The sequence below is a fragment of the Microtus oregoni genome, unplaced genomic scaffold (assembly GCF_018167655.1).
Source record: "Microtus oregoni isolate MIOR12 unplaced genomic scaffold, Mior012 000091F_ref0000469, whole genome shotgun sequence".
Taxonomy (NCBI): Eukaryota; Metazoa; Chordata; class Mammalia; order Rodentia; family Cricetidae; genus Microtus; species Microtus oregoni.
The window spans coordinates 1,456,247-1,473,924 of record NW_024544600.1 but is presented as its reverse complement, the minus strand read 5'-3'; the positions used below and the strand labels follow the sequence as shown (position 1 = coordinate 1,473,924).

Here is a 17,678-nt window from a genome sequence, read left to right as displayed (position 1 = left end):
CCCCTCATTCCCCTGAAGAAGCATGAAGGAATCTTTTATCCGTCATGATCCTACCGTCTTCCACAAGGGATTCTTTATGCTCCTGGGGATTTTGCATGTATGGAAGCCTAAGACCACGGCGGAAGAACTCTCTAGTCATTGAAAATAGAGAGGGGAGGTGGGCTGACAACCTGAACCCCGGGGGTTCCCAACCTTCCTAACGCAGCCACCCTTTAACACAGTTCCTCATGTGTGCTGACCCCCCACCATAAAATTATAAAATGATTGCATTGCTACTCCGTAACTGTAATTTTTAAGCCTGTTATGAATCGTAATGTAAAGATGCGCTAAGCAACCCCTAGGGGGTTTCGACCCACAGATTCAGAGTCGCTGCCCTAACCAAAGTGACCGAGAACTCGCGCTGTTTTCTCAAGAAAAAAAAAGATGCCCATTCCTCTCGCTGCCTACATAACGATTAAGGGAGAATTTCTGTAATTTTAACGAATCTGAGATAAAGAATGAACACCCGTTTCTACATCATTTCTTTCAGGCGGACAGCTGAGGAACAGCTTTGCTCTCGCGAAGCGCTTTCTCTCTTCTGAGTACTCGGTCCAGAGCACATACACCTTTCTCATTGGTCAGATTTCCTGTCAGTCTGCGCTACAACTACTATTGGTCCATTTTGAAGGTTCTCCCGCCTCCCTTACTTAATTGGTCCATTCGAACAGGCCGTCTACTATTGGTTCCTCTAAACGGCTCTAATGAGAGTGGCTCGGTGATTGGTTGCTCTGGTTTGGGCGGGCTAGGCGGAGATTCAAATGAAGTAGGAAAGCACTATCCTAACCGCCGCGCGTCTGTGGAGCAGCGTCCGGTCGCGGGCCGCCTCGCGTTTCCCCCACCTCTGAGTTCGTCGCTTTCGGGACTCTCGAGCCCCCCTGCAGGACCGTCACCATGGAGTTATCTCCGCTGCAGGTACGGCTCGCGGGTGGGCCTGGGTGATGGGGCCTTGGCGCCGCCTCTGCATCCGTGGCTCCGGGGCGGAGGGCAGGCCTGCGCCCGGCCGGGCGGCAGCCCGTCATCCGGTCGCCTCGGCCGCGGGGGGCCGCGGGGGGACCGTGGGGGACCGTGGTCAGGGCGAAGCCCCTCACGGGATGCTAGCGTCCGCACGGACTTCTAGGGGGCCGTGCGTTTTGCTCGTTCGCGGGGCAGGGTCCACTCGTCCCGTGGTCGCCCTGGTGTGACTTCCGAGCGGCGTGGGATTGAATGCCGTGGCCCTCTTTTCTCCTCCGCCCGCACCTCAGAAGGTGCAGAGCGTGACAGTTGCCCTGGGGCCGGCCGGCCGTGTGGCTCGGGAAACGTCCCGTTTCAGGGTGTGAGTGTGGCCACGGGCTGGCCTTGCTAGCCGGCAACACCGTCTGTTGTCTGCCCGGGACTCTGCGGGCACGCAGTAGGTATTTGCCCATTGGCTGAAAGGAAACTGAGTGTAGTTTATTTCTGACGTCAAAATACTGTTCAAGGAAGAAATTCCCTGTATTCGATCTGAGAAATAAGATACCTGTGGAAACGGACACCTGCTAGCCAGACCTAGCGGGACACGCTTGTGATGGCAGCTGCTCCGGAGACGGAGGCAGGAGGATGGCTTAAGCGACTTAATGGGACCCTGAGTTAAAGACAAACAACCAAAAAGGCCTGGCGGGTGGGGGATTTGACTCAGAAGTCAGAGCATTTGCCTGGCACGTCGCGGGCTCCATCTCCCTCTCTGCACACACAAACACTTTAGAGCCTAGTTACAAGGATTGTAATGGAATTGCTTGTTTAAAACTATGAGCCGGGCGGTGGCACTCGGGAGGCAGAGGCAGGCGGATCTCTGAGTTCGAGACCAGCCTGGTCTACAGAGCAAGTTCCAAAGCCACAGAGAAACCCTGTCTCGAAAAACCAAAAAAAAAAAAAAACAAACAAACAAACAAACTATGGACCCATCAACAGATGACAAATTGTGAGATAGCATATTGAGTTCATCATTAGCCTATTTTGTTGATCATTTCTGATAGTTATGGTTAAGCAATCAGTTTTCTTTTTTTTCCCCCAATGACTAGCCTGTAAATGAAAATATGCAGATGAACAAAAAGAAAAATGAAGATGCCAAGAAGAGACTATCTATTGAAAGAATCTATCAGAAAAAAACACAATTGGAACATATATTGCTCCGCCCAGATACCTACATTGGCTCTGTGGAATTAGTTACCCAGGTAAAACCAAGCTGTTGTTGGATGGCTGCTTTTTCAGGCTAGTGTTTTGTACTTCACTCACTGAGGGTCACGGAACTGACCTATGGTTCGTGCACATGCAGAAACACACACACATATTTCAACCTTTATCTAAGAAGACTTTATTCCTGGATGTGTTGCTGCATGCCTTTAATCTCAGCACTCGGGGGCAGAAGCTGGTAGATCTCTGAGCTTGAGACTAGCCTGGTCTATGTAGCCAGTTTTTGGCCACCCAGTGCTACATAGTGGGATATTATCTCAAAAGAAAAGAAAGACTAGGCTATTAATGATAAAACAATAAATGAATAAAAATAACTTTTTTTTTCTTTTAGCAAATGTGGGTTTATGATGAAGATGTTGGCATTAACTATAGGGAAGTAACTTTTGTTCCTGGTTTGTATAAAATCTTCGATGAGATTCTAGGTAAGTAAGGATTTTTATATAAAGATCTGCTGGTCAAATTCTTTTTTAAAAAAAAATATTTATTATTCATTATGTATACAATAGTCTATCTGTGTGTATGCCGAAGGCCAGATGAGGGCACCAGACCCCATTACAGATGGTTGTGAGCCACCATGTGGTTGCTGGGAATTGAACTCAGGACCTTTGGAAGAGCAGGCAATGCTCTTAACCACTGAGCCATCTCTCCAGCCCCCTGCTGGTCAAATTCTTAAGTAGCATTCTTACCAAACCCTCTGTAGACGGCTGCTCCTCTTTAAGTAATTAGTTGTCAAAAGTAGAACAGCCAGGCTGGATATGGCAGCTCACGCTTTTGATCCCAGCACTTAGAGGTAGAGGTGGCAGGTCTCTGTCTACACAGTGAGTTCTAGAGCAGCTAGACCCTGCCTCAAAAAAAGTGAAAGTCTGGTCTACAGAGCTAGTTCCAGGACAGGCTCCAAAGCCACAGAGAAACCCTGTCTCCAAAAACCAAAAAAAAAAAAAAAAAAAAAAGTGAAAGTCATAGCCAGGCGGTGGTGGCGCATGCCTTTAATCCCAGCACTCGGGAGGCAGAGGCAGGCGGATCTCTGTGAGTTCGAGACCAGCCTGGTCTACAAGAGCTAGTTCCAGGACAGGCTCCAAAACCACAGAGAAACCCTGTCTCGAAAAAACCAAAAAAAAAAAGTGAAAGTCATATAAAGTTCAGAAAATTAAGTTTTTCTCTGGAAAGAATTCTATGAACAAAAGTTGCTATAGTAGAAGGCTATAGAGAGATGACTTAGCAGTTAAGAGAACTGACTGCTTTTTCAGAGGATCCAGGTTCAATACCCAGCATCTGCATGGCATCTCACAACTGTCTGTATCTCTACGATCTGATACTCTCACACAAACATGCACAGAAAATAAAAATAAACAATTATTTTTAAAATTGCTATAATAAAACAGTGAGGTGGTAATTCTGTTACTGGGGAGGTAGATGCAGTAAAATCAAAAGTTCAAGGCTATTAACTGTGTAGCAAGTTCAAAGTCAGCGTGAAATGCACGTGATTCTGTCTCCAGAAAAGTTGCTGTAGACTTAACACCTTGTTAATGCTATTCCTTTGTTATTTGTGGGTTTATTTTCTATATTATAGAGCTAATGTGGTTTTAAAGCACTTAACTGTTATCTAAGTGTGTGTCTCATTTTCTTACAGTCAATGCGGCAGACAACAAACAAAGGGACCCCAAAATGTCTTGTATTAGAGTCACAATTGATCCGTAAGTGCTAAGTACTAGCCTTCTGTTTACTAAAGCTCATATTATTTGTTATATTTGCTTTGATTACTAGTGAAGATAGCTTTTTTTTTTTTTTTTTTTTTTTTGGTTTTTCGAGACAGGGTTTCTCTGTGGCTTTTGGAGCCTGTCCTGGAACTAGCTCTGTAGACCAGGCTGGTCTCGAACTCACAGAGATCCGCCTGCCTCTGCCTCCCGAGTGCTGGGATTAAAGGCGTGCGCCACCATCGCCCGGCTCTGAAGATAGCTTTTTATAAATTAAGATTCCTGCTGGGCATGCTGACTTGTTATACCTTTAATCCCAGCACTTTTGGGAGGCAGAGGCAGGCGAATCTCTGAGTTGAAGGCCAACCTTGACTACAAAGTGAGTTCCAGGAAAGCCAGAGCTACACAGAGAAACCCTGCTTCAAAAAAAATAAAATAAAATTTGCAAAAGTTCAGAGAGACAGCGTTCTAAAATGAACAGCCTGTGGGTACTCAACAGTTAAAACGAACAATTATTAGTTGTTTTGTTTTGTTTCCTGTTGGCTTTTGTTTGTTTGTAGACATGGTCTCACTGTGTAGCTCTTGCTAAGGGAGAACGTGCTACATAATCTCGATATGCAGGCCAAATGCAGAGATCGGCCTGCCTCTGCTTCCCTAGTCTGGGATTAAAGGTGAGCCCCACCATACCCAGTGTCGTCAACAGTTTTCTACCTGGGCCTGGTGATATAGATCTGTAATCCTCGCTCCTTGGGAGGCTGAGGCATATAATGAGACCATGTCCCAAAATAAAAGTTTTAAATTAATAAAAGGACTGAGAGTGTAGCTTGGTGGTAGCACATGTACAATCCATGGTTTGAGCCACAGTACTACAGAAAAACAATTGCCATGTGATAGCATACACCCTTCATTCCAACAGAAGGAAGAGTCAGATCTCTGTGGGTTCCAGGCCAATTAGAATTACGTGGTGAGGCCCTGTCGCAAAACAAAACAAATTTCTATATTTGCTCTGAACCATTTCAAAGTAATTTATAAACATGATGCTTAATCCCTAAATGCAGTGGTTCAGCTAGCATTTCCAATAATTGATCAGTCGTCTAAAAATGTAAAAGGTTTTTAGGGGTTTTTTTCTTTATTTTTTTCCTTTGCTTATGATGCTATTGAAACAGAAAACCAGCAGGTGGTAGTAGAGAATAATTTGGGTTTACATTTCTGGTTTTAAATGCTCATGTTCCTTTGTGGGGTGGCCAGGATGCCTGTTTAACATTTTCTTATTAGCCTGATCAGTGCTAACATAAACTATGCTTAAAGTTCTTGTGGGTGTTTGTTAATTATAACTGCGCACTTGATTGCACGTAAGGACTTAATAACGATCTTTTAAAGATGTTGAGCTAGTTTTAACTGATTTTTATAGATGGTATTAAACCAGTATTATTTTTTGTGTCCCATTTTAGCAATTTTATATATATATGTGTGTGTGCGTGTGTGTGTGTGTGTGTGTGTGTGTGTGTGTGTGTGTGTGAATGAACCCAAAATAACTAAGATAAAAGTCCTAGTAACTGAGCTAGAGCGCTGGATCCACAGGACCTGAGTTTGGTGCCAGTACCCACATTGGGGGTGGGGTGATCCAATGCCTCTGATCTATGTGGGCACTTGAACTCATGTGCAATAAGCCCACACACATATACATAATTTAAAATAAAAATCTTTTGTAAGACATCGCTTGAGTGACTAACATTCTGATAGCAAATAAGACAGTTAATTATTGGTAATATTTTTTCTTTTTAATGTTTTTCAGTGTTTTTTATTGGGTGGGAAAACTAAGGGAAGTAGAAATATACAGATGATACTTTTGAAAGTGGTATTATTTCCTGATTTTGTCCTTTTAAATGAGAATAATTTATTTTCTTTTGTTTATACTAATGTTTTTAAATTTCATGTTTTTTCAGCATTATCAGTGTCTACCCAGGTGTTAGAAAAGGTTTCTGTTTTCCATCCCTGGATGCTATTTCAGGAATATTAGGAACTAAGCATAGTGGAAAAGATTGACTATGCTAGCTAGCTTCTAAGGGGATATATATAGAGTCACAGTGAAATTGAAGCTTATGGATTTATATATTTTTTACAAATGTTAAGCATAGTTTAAAATTTATAGTATAATAAAATTTTCTATTTTTTCTTAGAGAAAATAATTTAATTAGTATATGGAATAATGGAAAAGGAATTCCTGTTGTTGAACACAAAGTTGAGAAAATGTATGTCCCAGCTCTCATATTTGGACAGCTCTTAACCTCTAGTAACTACGATGATGATGAAAAGAAAGTAACAGGTAGAGTATCGATAGAAAATAATGTCTGTTGCTGAAAAAAACATCTTTTAATAACTGTGTGTGGTGTGAGGATTAAAAGTATGGCTCAGTGATTAAGAGAGTTGGTTACTCTTGCAGAAGACCCAGGTTCAGTTGTGAGCACCTACAGTTCCAGGGGATCTGATGCCCTTTTCCAACCTCTGTGGAACCAAGCATGCATGTGGCAAGACACTCATACACAACAAGTGTAATAAAAATTTTAGAGTTTGAGCCGGGCGGTGGTGGCGCACGCCTTTAATCCCAGCACTCGGGAGGCAGAGGCAGGTGGATCTCTGTGAGTTCGAGGCCAGCCTGGTCTACAAGAGCTAGTTCCAGGACGGGAACCAAAAGCTACGGAGAAACCCTGTCTCGAAAAATCAAAAAAAAAAAAAAAAATTTAGAGTTTGAGACCAGCCTGGTCTACTGAGCGAGTTCTAGGACTGCCAGGGCTACACAGAGAAACCCTGTCTCAAAACCAAAGGAAAAAACAGAGAGAGATAGGAGGAAATTGATTCATAGATAAAATAAACCCTATCTTTCTTAGTTCTGCCAGCAGCTAAGAAAACTGAGAACTAGGTAGTGGTGGTATACACCTTTAATCCCAGCACTTGGGAAGCAAAGACTCTGTTAAGAGAACTTGCTGCTTTGCAGCTCTTCAAAGAACCTAGGGTTAATTCCCAGCTCTCGGATGATGTTTCACAACTGTCCGTGACTCTATCCAGTCCGAGGAGGTCAGACACCTTTTTCTGAGCTCTGTGGGCATTGCATGCAAATGCAGGCAAAATCTCCAAATACAAAATGAATAAAACCTCAAAAATACTAAAGAAAGTTGAGTGGTAGATTGCTGGCCTGGGCATGGGCAAGGCCGGGTTCCATTCTAGCCCCCAAAAAGTAAATAAAATGAAAAGACTCTCAGTTGAATAATAAAGTAGTTTTCTATATTTATTTGCTCAGGTGGTCGAAATGGCTATGGAGCCAAACTGTGTAATATATTCAGCACCAAATTTACTGTGGAAACAGCCAGTAAAGAATATAAGAAAATGTTCAAACAGGTAAGCAGATAGATATCTTGTAACATATCTTTAAATTATAGAACAGTCATTTATAATAACATTAATATTTGACTAAATTTAACAGTTTGTAAGGTTCATAAAGTTATTTTACGTATGCTTAAATTATTTCCTTATAGTTTGTTTGCGAAATGAATTGACATTTTCATCTTTCCTGTTCTTCCCTGCCATAGACATGGATGGATAACATGGGGAGAGCTGGTGACATGGAACTCAAGCCCTTTAATGGAGAAGATTATACATGTATTACCTTTCAACCTGATTTATCTAAGTTTAAAATGCAAAGTCTGGATAAAGATATTGTTGCACTGATGGTTAGAAGAGCATATGATATTGCTGGTTCCACTAAAGATGTCAAAGTCTTCCTTAATGGAAATAAGCTGCCAGTGAGTATTTTTCTGGGTAATAAGACTGCAAAGGAATTTTTGATCATTGTTTTCCACCCTTTTTCTTAAAACTTCTTGGATAAGTTCCTGAAAAGAAACTTGAGTAGCACAATTTTTGAAAACCATCTCATATTTATTTTACTTGTTTTTCATTTTTTTCCCGAAATAGGATTTCTCTGTGTAGCTTTGGCTGTCCTGCAACTCACTCTGTATTCCAGGCTGACCTTGAACTCAGAGATCCACCAGCCTCTGCCTCCCAAATGCTGGAACTAAAGGAAGTGCCTTCACAGACACAGACACAAACACACACACACACACACACACACACACACGCGCACACACAGGCAAATCATCTTGTTTTAAACTAGTAAAGGAAGCTTTTTGTTTTGTTTTTGAGACAGGCTCTCGTTGTGTAAACTTGACTGACCTAAAATTCCACTATATAGACGACTGTACCTGCCGGGTGGTGGTGGCGCACGCCTGTAATCCCAGCACTCGGGAGGCAGAGACAGGCGGATCTCTGTGAGTTCGAGACCAGCCTGGTCTACAAGAGCAAGTTCCAGGACAGGCTCCAAAACCACAGAGAAACCCTGTCTCGAAAAAACCAAAAAAAGAAAAAAAAAAAATAGACGACTGTACCTACAGAGGGGTTCCTATTTCTGCTTCCCAAGTGCTAAGATTAAAGGCATGCACCACCATGCTAAGCAGAGAAAAGAACTTTCTTTTGAGAGGGAGGGGACTCAAGACAAGGTTTCTCTTGTAGGTTTGGAAGGAAAGATTTTTCTTGAAGAAAAACTTAGTTTTTCTAAAGATTTCTTTCAAATTTTTTATGTATGTGGGTGTTTTGCCTTGACTATGTATGTGTACAACATGTATACGGTGCCTATGGAGGCCAGAAGAGGGTGTGAGCCATCATGTGGATCCTGGAAATCAAATCCAGGTCCTCTGAAGAACAGCCAGTGCTCTGAACTGCTGAGGCATCTCTTCAGCCCTTTAATGTGCTTGTTCTCTTCCTTAAATACCATTCTTTCAACCTATCAATGGATATCATTTTAGTAGTTTTTAAAAATCTTTGTAGTCTGGGAGATAGCTCAGTATGTAAAGTGTTTGCTGTGCCTGCGTGAGGTCTCCAGTACAGATATACAAAGCCAGTCATGGAGCCACAGGACTGCACAGTGATAGGTGGATCTAAGGAGTTCACTGGCTGTCTGATCTGGCCAAAATGGTGAGCTCCAGACTCAGGGAGATTCTATTTCAAAATTAAGTTGGAGTTGGAGAAATGATCCAGATGTCAACCTCTGGCCTCCAGTTTACCTCATGAGTAAACACACATATACACAAAGGATTTTTTTGTATTTATTTGTGTGTGCATGTGCACATAGCACATGACACAGCAAGTGTGTTGAGGTTGGGACAATTTATACAAATAGTTTCATCTACCATGTGTGTCCCAGGAATTGAATTCAGGAACTCAGGTTATGAAGCTTAAGTGTACTTACCTGCTGAACTATCTTGATGGCTCACACAATTTTTTGTTTTGTTTTGGGATTTTGTTTGGTTGGTTTTTGTTTTCTGAAACAGGGTCTCAGTATGTAGTTCTGACTGCCCTGAAACTCAGAGGGGCCCGCCTGCCTCTACTTCCCAAAAGCTGGGATTAAAAGCATTCATCACTACATTAGGTGAATTGGTTTGGTGTTGGTGGTTTGTTTTTCAAGACAGGATTTTTCTGTGTAGCCCTGGCTATCCTAGAACTTGCTCTGTAAACCAGGCTGGCCTCAAACTCACAGAGATCCACCTGTCTCTGCCTTCTGAGTGCTGGGACTAAAGGCTTGTGCTAATACTCCTCCGCTTGATTTTTTTTTTTTTTTTTTAAGCCAGCAAGGTGGCTGAACAGGTACAGGTGCTGGCCAGGCAAGCCTCTCAGCACCTGAGTTCCATCCTCTAGAACCCATTTTTTTTTTTAATATTTATTTATTTATTATGTATACAACATTCTGTCTGTGTGTATGCCTGCAGTCCAGAAGAGGGCACCAGACCCCATTACAGATGGTTGTGAGCCACCATGTGGTTGCTGGGAATTGAACTCAGAACCCTTGGAAGAGCAGGCAATGCTCTTAACCACTGAGCCATCTCTCCAGCCCTAGAACCCATTTTGATAGGAGTGAACTGACTCCTACAATTCAGCCATGCGCATACCCTATTTTTCTCTCCCTGCCCTGCCCCTTTCTCATATACACATAAGCTAAATTTTTAAAATAAAAAGATTTGAACCCTCATATTCTATTTAACTTTAAATTAAATGTATTTATTTATGTGTGAATGATTTGCTTGCATATGTATGTGTGCGTCCTATGTATGCATGGTATATAGGATCAGAGGAGGTCATCAGATCCCTTGGAACTGGAGTTAAAGATAGTTGTGAACCTCTATGGGTGCTGAGACCTGAATGCTGGTTGGTCCTCTGCAAGAGCAGCATATACTCTTAATCACTGAACCATCTTTCCAGTCCTCTCATAGTCTGTTACTGATTCCATTTTCCTTCATTGTGTTTTATTTGTTTGTTCGAATTTCCCATTATTTTGACACTCCTCTCTTTAATCCCTATGCAGGTAAAAGGATTCCGCAGCTATGTGGATATGTACTTGAAGGATAAGGTAGATGAAACTGGGAACGCACTGAAAGTCATACACGAACAAGTCAACCCACGGTGGGAAGTGTGCTTAACAATGAGTGAAAAGGGCTTTCAGCAAATTAGCTTTGTCAATAGCATTGCGACTTCTAAGGTAATTTTTGAGAGTTCTCATTAATTTACTTACCAAATAATATAAAATGGATTTAAACATTTGTCTAAAGTATGTTTGTAGTTACTATTATAATTCTGAGGCATTTTGAAATGCTATTTTTTCACTAGGGTGGCAGACATGTTGATTATGTAGCTGATCAGATCGTGAGTAAACTTGTCGATGTGGTGAAGAAGAAGAACAAGGGTGGAATTGCCGTGAAAGCACACCAGGTACAGCATTCTCTTCCCTTGCATTTACAAGATCCCAGGCTCAGTCTCTAGCACTAAGATGGGGCAGGGCATAAGACATTTTGATGACTGTATCAACTTTCATTACAGGTGAAAAATCACATGTGGATTTTTGTAAATTGCTTGATTGAAAATCCAACCTTTGACTCTCAGACGAAAGAAAACATGACTTTACAAGCCAAGAGCTTTGGATCAACATGTCAATTAAGTGAAAAATTCATCAAAGCTGTGAGTACTTACATGGAAAGTAAAATAGAAATGTCTTATCTTATTTCTCATTGTCCTCAGCTCCGCAGAAACAAAGATTGCCTGCTGCACTACACTTCCTCAGACCTTTCCAGTCTGTGTTTTGTTGTTTTTATAGCAGGGTCTAGCCTTGTAGCTCAGGCTGGCCTTTAACTCAAGATCCTGCTGCGTTGTACCCGACTAGTGCTAGAGTTAAGCAGTGCACCGTCACTCCTTAGATAGAGATCCCGTCTGCCTCTGCCTCTTCAGATTAATGTAACAGGTTGTTTGTTTTTTGTTTTCTTTTTTTAAACTTTTATTATTATTACATAGCAAACTTCTCAATTATACACTTTTTTTTGTTTGTTTGTTTGGTGGGGAGTGGGGTTTGAGTAGCCCTGGTTGCCCTAGAACTTGATCTGTAGACCAGGCTGGCCTTAAACTCCCTGAGATCCATCTGCCTCTACCTCCCGGAGTGCTGGGATTAAAGGTGTGCACCCCACCACCTAGCCACACTTGTAATTTCTTTTTTTTTTTTTTAATTTTTATTTATGTGCATTGGTGTTTTGCCTGCATGTTTATCTATATGAGGGTATCAGGTACCTTAGAACTGAGAGTTACAGACAGTTATGAGCTGCCATGTGGGTGCTGGGAATTGAACCCGGGTCCTTTGGACGAACAGCCATTGCTGTTAACCTCTAGCCATCTCTCTAGCCCCCACTTGTAATTTCTTATTCTGTCTTCCATATTAATACCTTCAACTACATGAAGGCACAGATATGACATGTTCGGTTTCTTTTTTTCTTTTCTATTTTCATGTGTATGTGGTATGCATGTTTTGTTAGTGTAGGCACTTGTGTGAGGGATGTGCATGGATGTGGAACCTGAGGTTTATCTTAGGAATCATTCTGCCTGGATCCCTCTTCTACTTCATTGAATGAGGCAGTTAAACTTAGAGCTGGGCAATAGGCCAATCTCACTTATGTATAGAATATATAAGTACCTAGGAAAAAAGTACTCTAGTTTTGCTCCAGAGATCATTCCATGTCTCCTCCCCCAAGGCTGGAATTCATTAGCTGCTATTCCTCTCTGCTGTTTCCTTAGGTAATGCACAACAATCTCCTATAGCCACTAAGCCATCTCTCTAGTCCTAAATTATTTTAGCCACTGTGTCTCCAACAAGTAGCTCAGTGCCTGGCATAACATAAGTCCATAAAAACTAATGAATGAATGATACTAGAGAAACCAATTCCCAAAAAAAAAAAAAAGAAAGAAAGAAAAAAAAAGCCGGGCGGTGGTGGCGCACGCCTTTAATCCCAGCACTTGGGAGGCAGAGGCAGGCGGATCTCTGGGAGTTCGAGACCAGCCTGGTCTACAAGAGCTAGTTCCAGGACAGGCTCCAAAACCACAGAGAAACCCTGTCTCGAAAAACCAAAAAAAAAAAGAGAAACCAATTCCTCACAGTAAGGAGCTAACATGGAAAGATCCAAGGGTTACTAAGTCACGCACATCCTACCCAGTCTAGAAATGTTTTTGAGGGTTTGTTTTTGAGATAAGATCTTATTAGGTAGCATGGCTGGTCTTAAACTCCTAGAAATCCACCTGCCTCTCTCTGCCTCCCAGGTGCTAGGATCAAAGGTTTAGATCACCACACCCAGTGATGAGGCGAGCAGGCCTACTTTTTGACCCGCATGGCTAGCTTAGCACCGGAAATTATAACAACACACAAACTGTATTCATTTAAACACTGCCTGGCCCATTAGTTTCAGCCTCTTATTGGCTAATTCTCACATCTTGCTTTAACCCATGTTTAGTAATCTATGTAGTACCACAAGGTGGTGGCTTACCAGGAAAGATTCAGCATGTCTGACCTGGCGGCTGGCTCCATGGCGTCTGCTCCACTGCCTTCTTTCTCCCAGCATTCTGTTCTGTCTTCCCCACCTACCTATATTCTGACCTATCAGGCCAAGCAGTTTTCTTTATTAATTAACCAATGAAAGGAACAGATAGAAGATCCACCTACATCACAGTTCTTTTGAGTTATTTCATTTTTCTAGGTGCTTATACATTTTATATTTGTCTTGAATCTTTGCTAATGTGATTGTTTCTGTTTTGAAGGCAATTGGCTGTGGTATTGTTGAAAGCATACTAAACTGGGTGAAGTTTAAGGCCCAAATCCAGTTAAACAAGAAGTGTTCAGCTGTAAAGCATAACAGAATCAAGGGAATCCCAAAACTTGATGACGCCAACGATGCAGGTACACATTTAACGTTTACTTCAGTAGCAGCAGCATATGTGGATGTGCAGCAAAATAGCACTCTTAAAAGTTTAACCAGTTTCCTGCCGGGCAGTAGTGGCACACACCTTTAATCCCAGCACTTGGGAGGCAGAGGCAGGTGCATTTACAAAGTTATTCTGTGAGTTTGAGGCCAGCCTGGTCTACAAAGTTTCAGGATAGCCAGAACTGTTACACAGAAAAACCCTGTCTCAAAAAATTAACCAGTTTCTTGTTGAATATTTAGGTTATTTCTAATTTCAGGCATTTTAAATGCTACTGAGATGATTTTAAGTACAGTAATCTACCTAACAAGCATTTGCAGTCTAAAATCAAATGAATATTCAACAGCAACATCAATATTATGAGGAATTAAGATATTAGGCCGGGCATTAGTGTCACACGCCTTTAATCCTAGCACTCAGAAGGCAGAGGCAAGTGGATCTCTGAGTTTGAGGCCACTCTGGTCTACAGAGCAAGTTCTGTGACAGCCAGGGCTATTACACAATGAAATTCTGTCTTGATAACCACACAATCCCACCCCACCCCCAAAAAAGGAGATGTTATAGTGCTCTGTAGGGGGTATATTTCCAGACCCTCAGTGAACACCAGAACCATGGATAATAATACCAAACCCTGTTATGTGTTGTTTCTCTTATGATTATGATACTGATGATAAAAACACAGAGTAGCTGGTAGAACAGTTAAAGCCACGTGTACTATAATAACTTATGTCTTATTGTACTACACTTATCCCATGAAGGTTTTGGAAATGTTATGTCATAAAAATTTTAATAAGTTCAGACATGCCTTTATCTTAACACAGGCAGGCAAATCTCTATGTTCAAGGCCAGACTGGCCTATATAGTGAGTTTTAGGCCAGCCATGGTTAAATAATGAGAGATATGAGTAATACAAGCATTATGATGCTGCATTTGTTTACTACATAAGGATTATTTGAATTTGCATTCAAGACAAATGATCTGATAACTGAGAAAGCTGTTAAATGACGAACAGTCAAATAGTGTGTGAGCACTTTTAACAAAGGTGGGATTTCATGAAGTTTTAAAACATCAGACAAAACTAATGAATTGTTTGTTTCTTGAACCTCTAAAAAATGTTTTTATTTATTTTAATTTGTATATGTGGTTCAGCACATGGTGTGGAGGTCAGAGAATGATTTTACAAATAATGGTTTCTCTCTTTCTACCATGTGGGCCCCAGATTGTCAGGTCTGGAGGTAAGGGCTATCTAGCTGGCCCTATTTTAGTTTATTTTTGAGACATAATTGTGTTATATAACCCAGACTGGTCTTGAACTCATGATTCTCTTTATCTCATTCTCTAAAGTGCTGGGACTACAGGCGTGAGCTGTGATAATTGGGCTTGAATTTTATACTTAGTATTCTCAGGCTATTGTTAATTGAAAATGTTCAAAGTAAAACCATGGGCCTAGAGAGTTGGCAATGTAGTTCCTGTACTGCTCTTGTAGAGACCCATGTTAGGCTCCTAGTGCTCATGTTGGATGGTGCAACTATCTGTTAACTCCAGCTCCAGGGCAAGCCACTGCCTCTGTCTTCTTCTGCAGGTACCTGTACTCACACACATAAACTCATACAGACACATAATTCAAAATAATAGAAATATTTTTTTTCAAATGAAGCATACATAAGGTGGACTACTGTATTAATTTACTATAAACATTAGCTGTAAAAAAATGTTTTAGGGGGAGCAGTGTTGGAGAGTTGGTTCATTGCTTAAAAGCACTTATTGCTAATGGAGAGGACCTAGATTCAGATTCCCAGCACCCACATTGTGGCTCATAATTATCCATAACTCTAGTTCCAGGGGTCCAAAACCTTATTCTGATAATCTGTGGTACACATGCATACATGCGACCAAAACATTCATACATGTATACACACATAATTGTTGGGTCCACTTTACTCCTAAGATAATTTGTTATGGATTATTTTGCTTTAATATACTAAAGTTAATTTGTATATTTATGTTTTAGGGAGTCGAAATTCCACTGAATGTACACTTATCCTGACTGAGGGAGACTCAGCCAAAACTCTGGCAGTTTCAGGTCTTGGTGTAGTTGGAAGAGACAAATATGGGGTATTTCCTCTTAGAGGAAAAATACTCAATGTGCGAGAAGCTTCTCATAAACAGGTAGGCTGTAATGCTATTGTTGTAATCCTAATGTAGAGCCGATAGAGTATAACTCAGTGGTGCAGCACTTGTTTGGTGTACATAAGGCCCAGTGTTTAATCCCCAGCACTGCAAAAGTGCTGTGGGGGAAGGAATGGGATCTAAATCTAGTTTATAATACAGGAATCCGTTCTTGTATATCATGTCCTCACTCACTGGGCATCTTAAAATATATTTTAGACTGTTATTTGAACAAATTGAGCATACATGCGATGTACTTATCCGTGGTCTCTATCCCTAGTAGCATACACACTTACACACAGAAAGAGAGAATGAGAAATGGGAGTTTAGATACTTTGAAGTTTTATCATAACGGGCCTGATTTTTCAAAGTGTAAGTAATAATTCTAAATGCTGAGGCAACATACATAATTATATCTCTTTATTCTTTTCCAATGTGTTTCAGATTATGGAAAATGCTGAAATTAACAATATCATCAAGATTGTGGGTCTTCAGTACAAGAAAAACTATGAAGATGAAGATTCATTGAAAACTCTTCGTTATGGGAAGATAATGATTATGACAGATCAGGTCAGCTATTTTAGATTTTTAAACTGATGTCAAATGTGTGGGCTCAGCTGTCCACCTGCAAGCACATAGCACTGTACCTCACTAAGCAGGTCCTATGTTATATTACTTTACTGTCATAAAAAGAGCTGACTCATTATCTCTAATGGACATCTGAGCAGATGTGCTGACATAATAAATTACATGTACAAGAGAAGTAAGTTTACTTTGAATAGGCTTTTTTAAACTTGCACAGAAGAATTTTTGATAAATTGCCAAATCAGTCATAATTTTATTTCTAAACAGTTCTTTGCTCTTTGGCTTTTCAAATATTTACAGGACCAAGATGGTTCCCATATCAAAGGCTTACTGATCAATTTTATCCATCACAACTGGCCCTCTCTTCTGCGACATCGTTTTCTAGAGGAATTTATTACTCCTATTGTAAAGGTATACACGTTCTGGGATGTATCAAGACTCTTAAGGCCCATGTTCAGCACTGATGGAACTGTAATTCTGGATGTGTTATATAGAGAGTCTACAATGTGTAAAGCCATAGCGATGTGTTTTTTACCATAGGTGTCTAAAAACAAGCAAGAATTGGCATTCTATAGTCTTCCTGAGTTTGAAGAATGGAAGAGTTCTACTCCAAATCATAAGAAATGGAAAGTCAAATATTACAAAGGTTTGTGATAAAGCCTGCCTACAAATTCTCGGTTTTGTTATATGTTGTATGAGGCTAAATGGGGGTACCTTACCTGTTTTGTTTACTTCTATAGGTTTGGGGACCAGCACGTCAAAGGAAGCTAAGGAATATTTTGCAGATATGAAAAGACATCGTATTCAATTCAAATACTCTGGGCCTGAAGATGATGCTGCAATCAGCCTGGTGAGTTTGAGTCATGCTGTACATGTACATTCTGCTTTCAGAAGTCACTGCTAGGCTGGTCGATTACACCTGTTAAGTTTCCATCGAAGAGTGTTTTATGAAATAAAATGTTTCTGAAAGAACCAGGTATTTGAAAAACCAGGACTTTTGATGTTTGTTTGTATGGAAAAGATATTTGGAACCAATAAGCACCAGGGACATTTTTCCACCTTCTAATCCATAGGCCTTTAGTAAGAAACAGGTCGATGATCGAAAGGAATGGTTAACTCATTTCATGGAAGACAGGCGACAGCGGAAATTACTTGGTCTTCCTGAGGTAAGAATTTTAATCTGTCCCACTAAATAACTTTAGAATTGATGCTATACCAAATTGAAATTATTAAATAGTATTTTTAATTAAAAGTTTGATGTAATAACTATAGTATACTATAGTGGTCCTATAAGACTATGTATGAAAGCACTGAAAAAATTCTTAATGGTATTTTGGGGGGGCTATTCAAGACAGGGTTTCTCTGTATAGTCCTGGAACTCATAGGTTCTCCTTAGTGCTGGGATTAGAAGCTTGCACCACTACCACCCAACAATATAGTCTTAAAGTTATGTGACAAGGCATTTCTCAAATGTTTATGCTGATGCTGCTGTAAACAGTTAGTATGCAATCAGTCATCTGTAAGTATGTGCCTTTGTAGTATGAAGTGAATGACAAGCAGCTAGGCTGGGCTGCACAATGAGTCTCCAAAAAAAAATAAATTTTAAGGACTGGAGCAACAGCTGAGATTGAGTGTTTGCTTGGTGTA

At 40.9% G+C, this 17,678-nt stretch overlaps 1 protein-coding gene across 1 annotated transcript in view; it reads left to right on the top strand.

Moving 5' to 3' along the window:
* The first annotated feature begins 793 nt into the window (after positions 1-793).
* Top2a (DNA topoisomerase II alpha) overlaps positions 794-17,678 on the top strand; it is a 33,080-nt gene continuing 16,195 nt past the window's right edge. Inside the window, exons 1-17 of the mRNA XM_041644070.1 lie at positions 794-951; positions 2,076-2,228; positions 2,579-2,669; positions 3,878-3,941; positions 6,122-6,267; positions 7,240-7,337; positions 7,529-7,741; positions 10,351-10,524; positions 10,653-10,754; positions 10,863-11,000; positions 13,116-13,254; positions 15,289-15,446; positions 15,891-16,016; positions 16,332-16,442; positions 16,572-16,677; positions 16,772-16,881; positions 17,105-17,197. Coding sequence (XP_041500004.1) covers positions 931-951; positions 2,076-2,228; positions 2,579-2,669; positions 3,878-3,941; positions 6,122-6,267; positions 7,240-7,337; positions 7,529-7,741; positions 10,351-10,524; positions 10,653-10,754; positions 10,863-11,000; positions 13,116-13,254; positions 15,289-15,446; positions 15,891-16,016; positions 16,332-16,442; positions 16,572-16,677; positions 16,772-16,881; positions 17,105-17,197 — 2,043 coding nt within the window. The 5' untranslated portion in view covers positions 794-930. The remainder of the gene's footprint in view (positions 952-2,075; positions 2,229-2,578; positions 2,670-3,877; positions 3,942-6,121; positions 6,268-7,239; positions 7,338-7,528; positions 7,742-10,350; positions 10,525-10,652; positions 10,755-10,862; positions 11,001-13,115; positions 13,255-15,288; positions 15,447-15,890; positions 16,017-16,331; positions 16,443-16,571; positions 16,678-16,771; positions 16,882-17,104; positions 17,198-17,678) is intronic.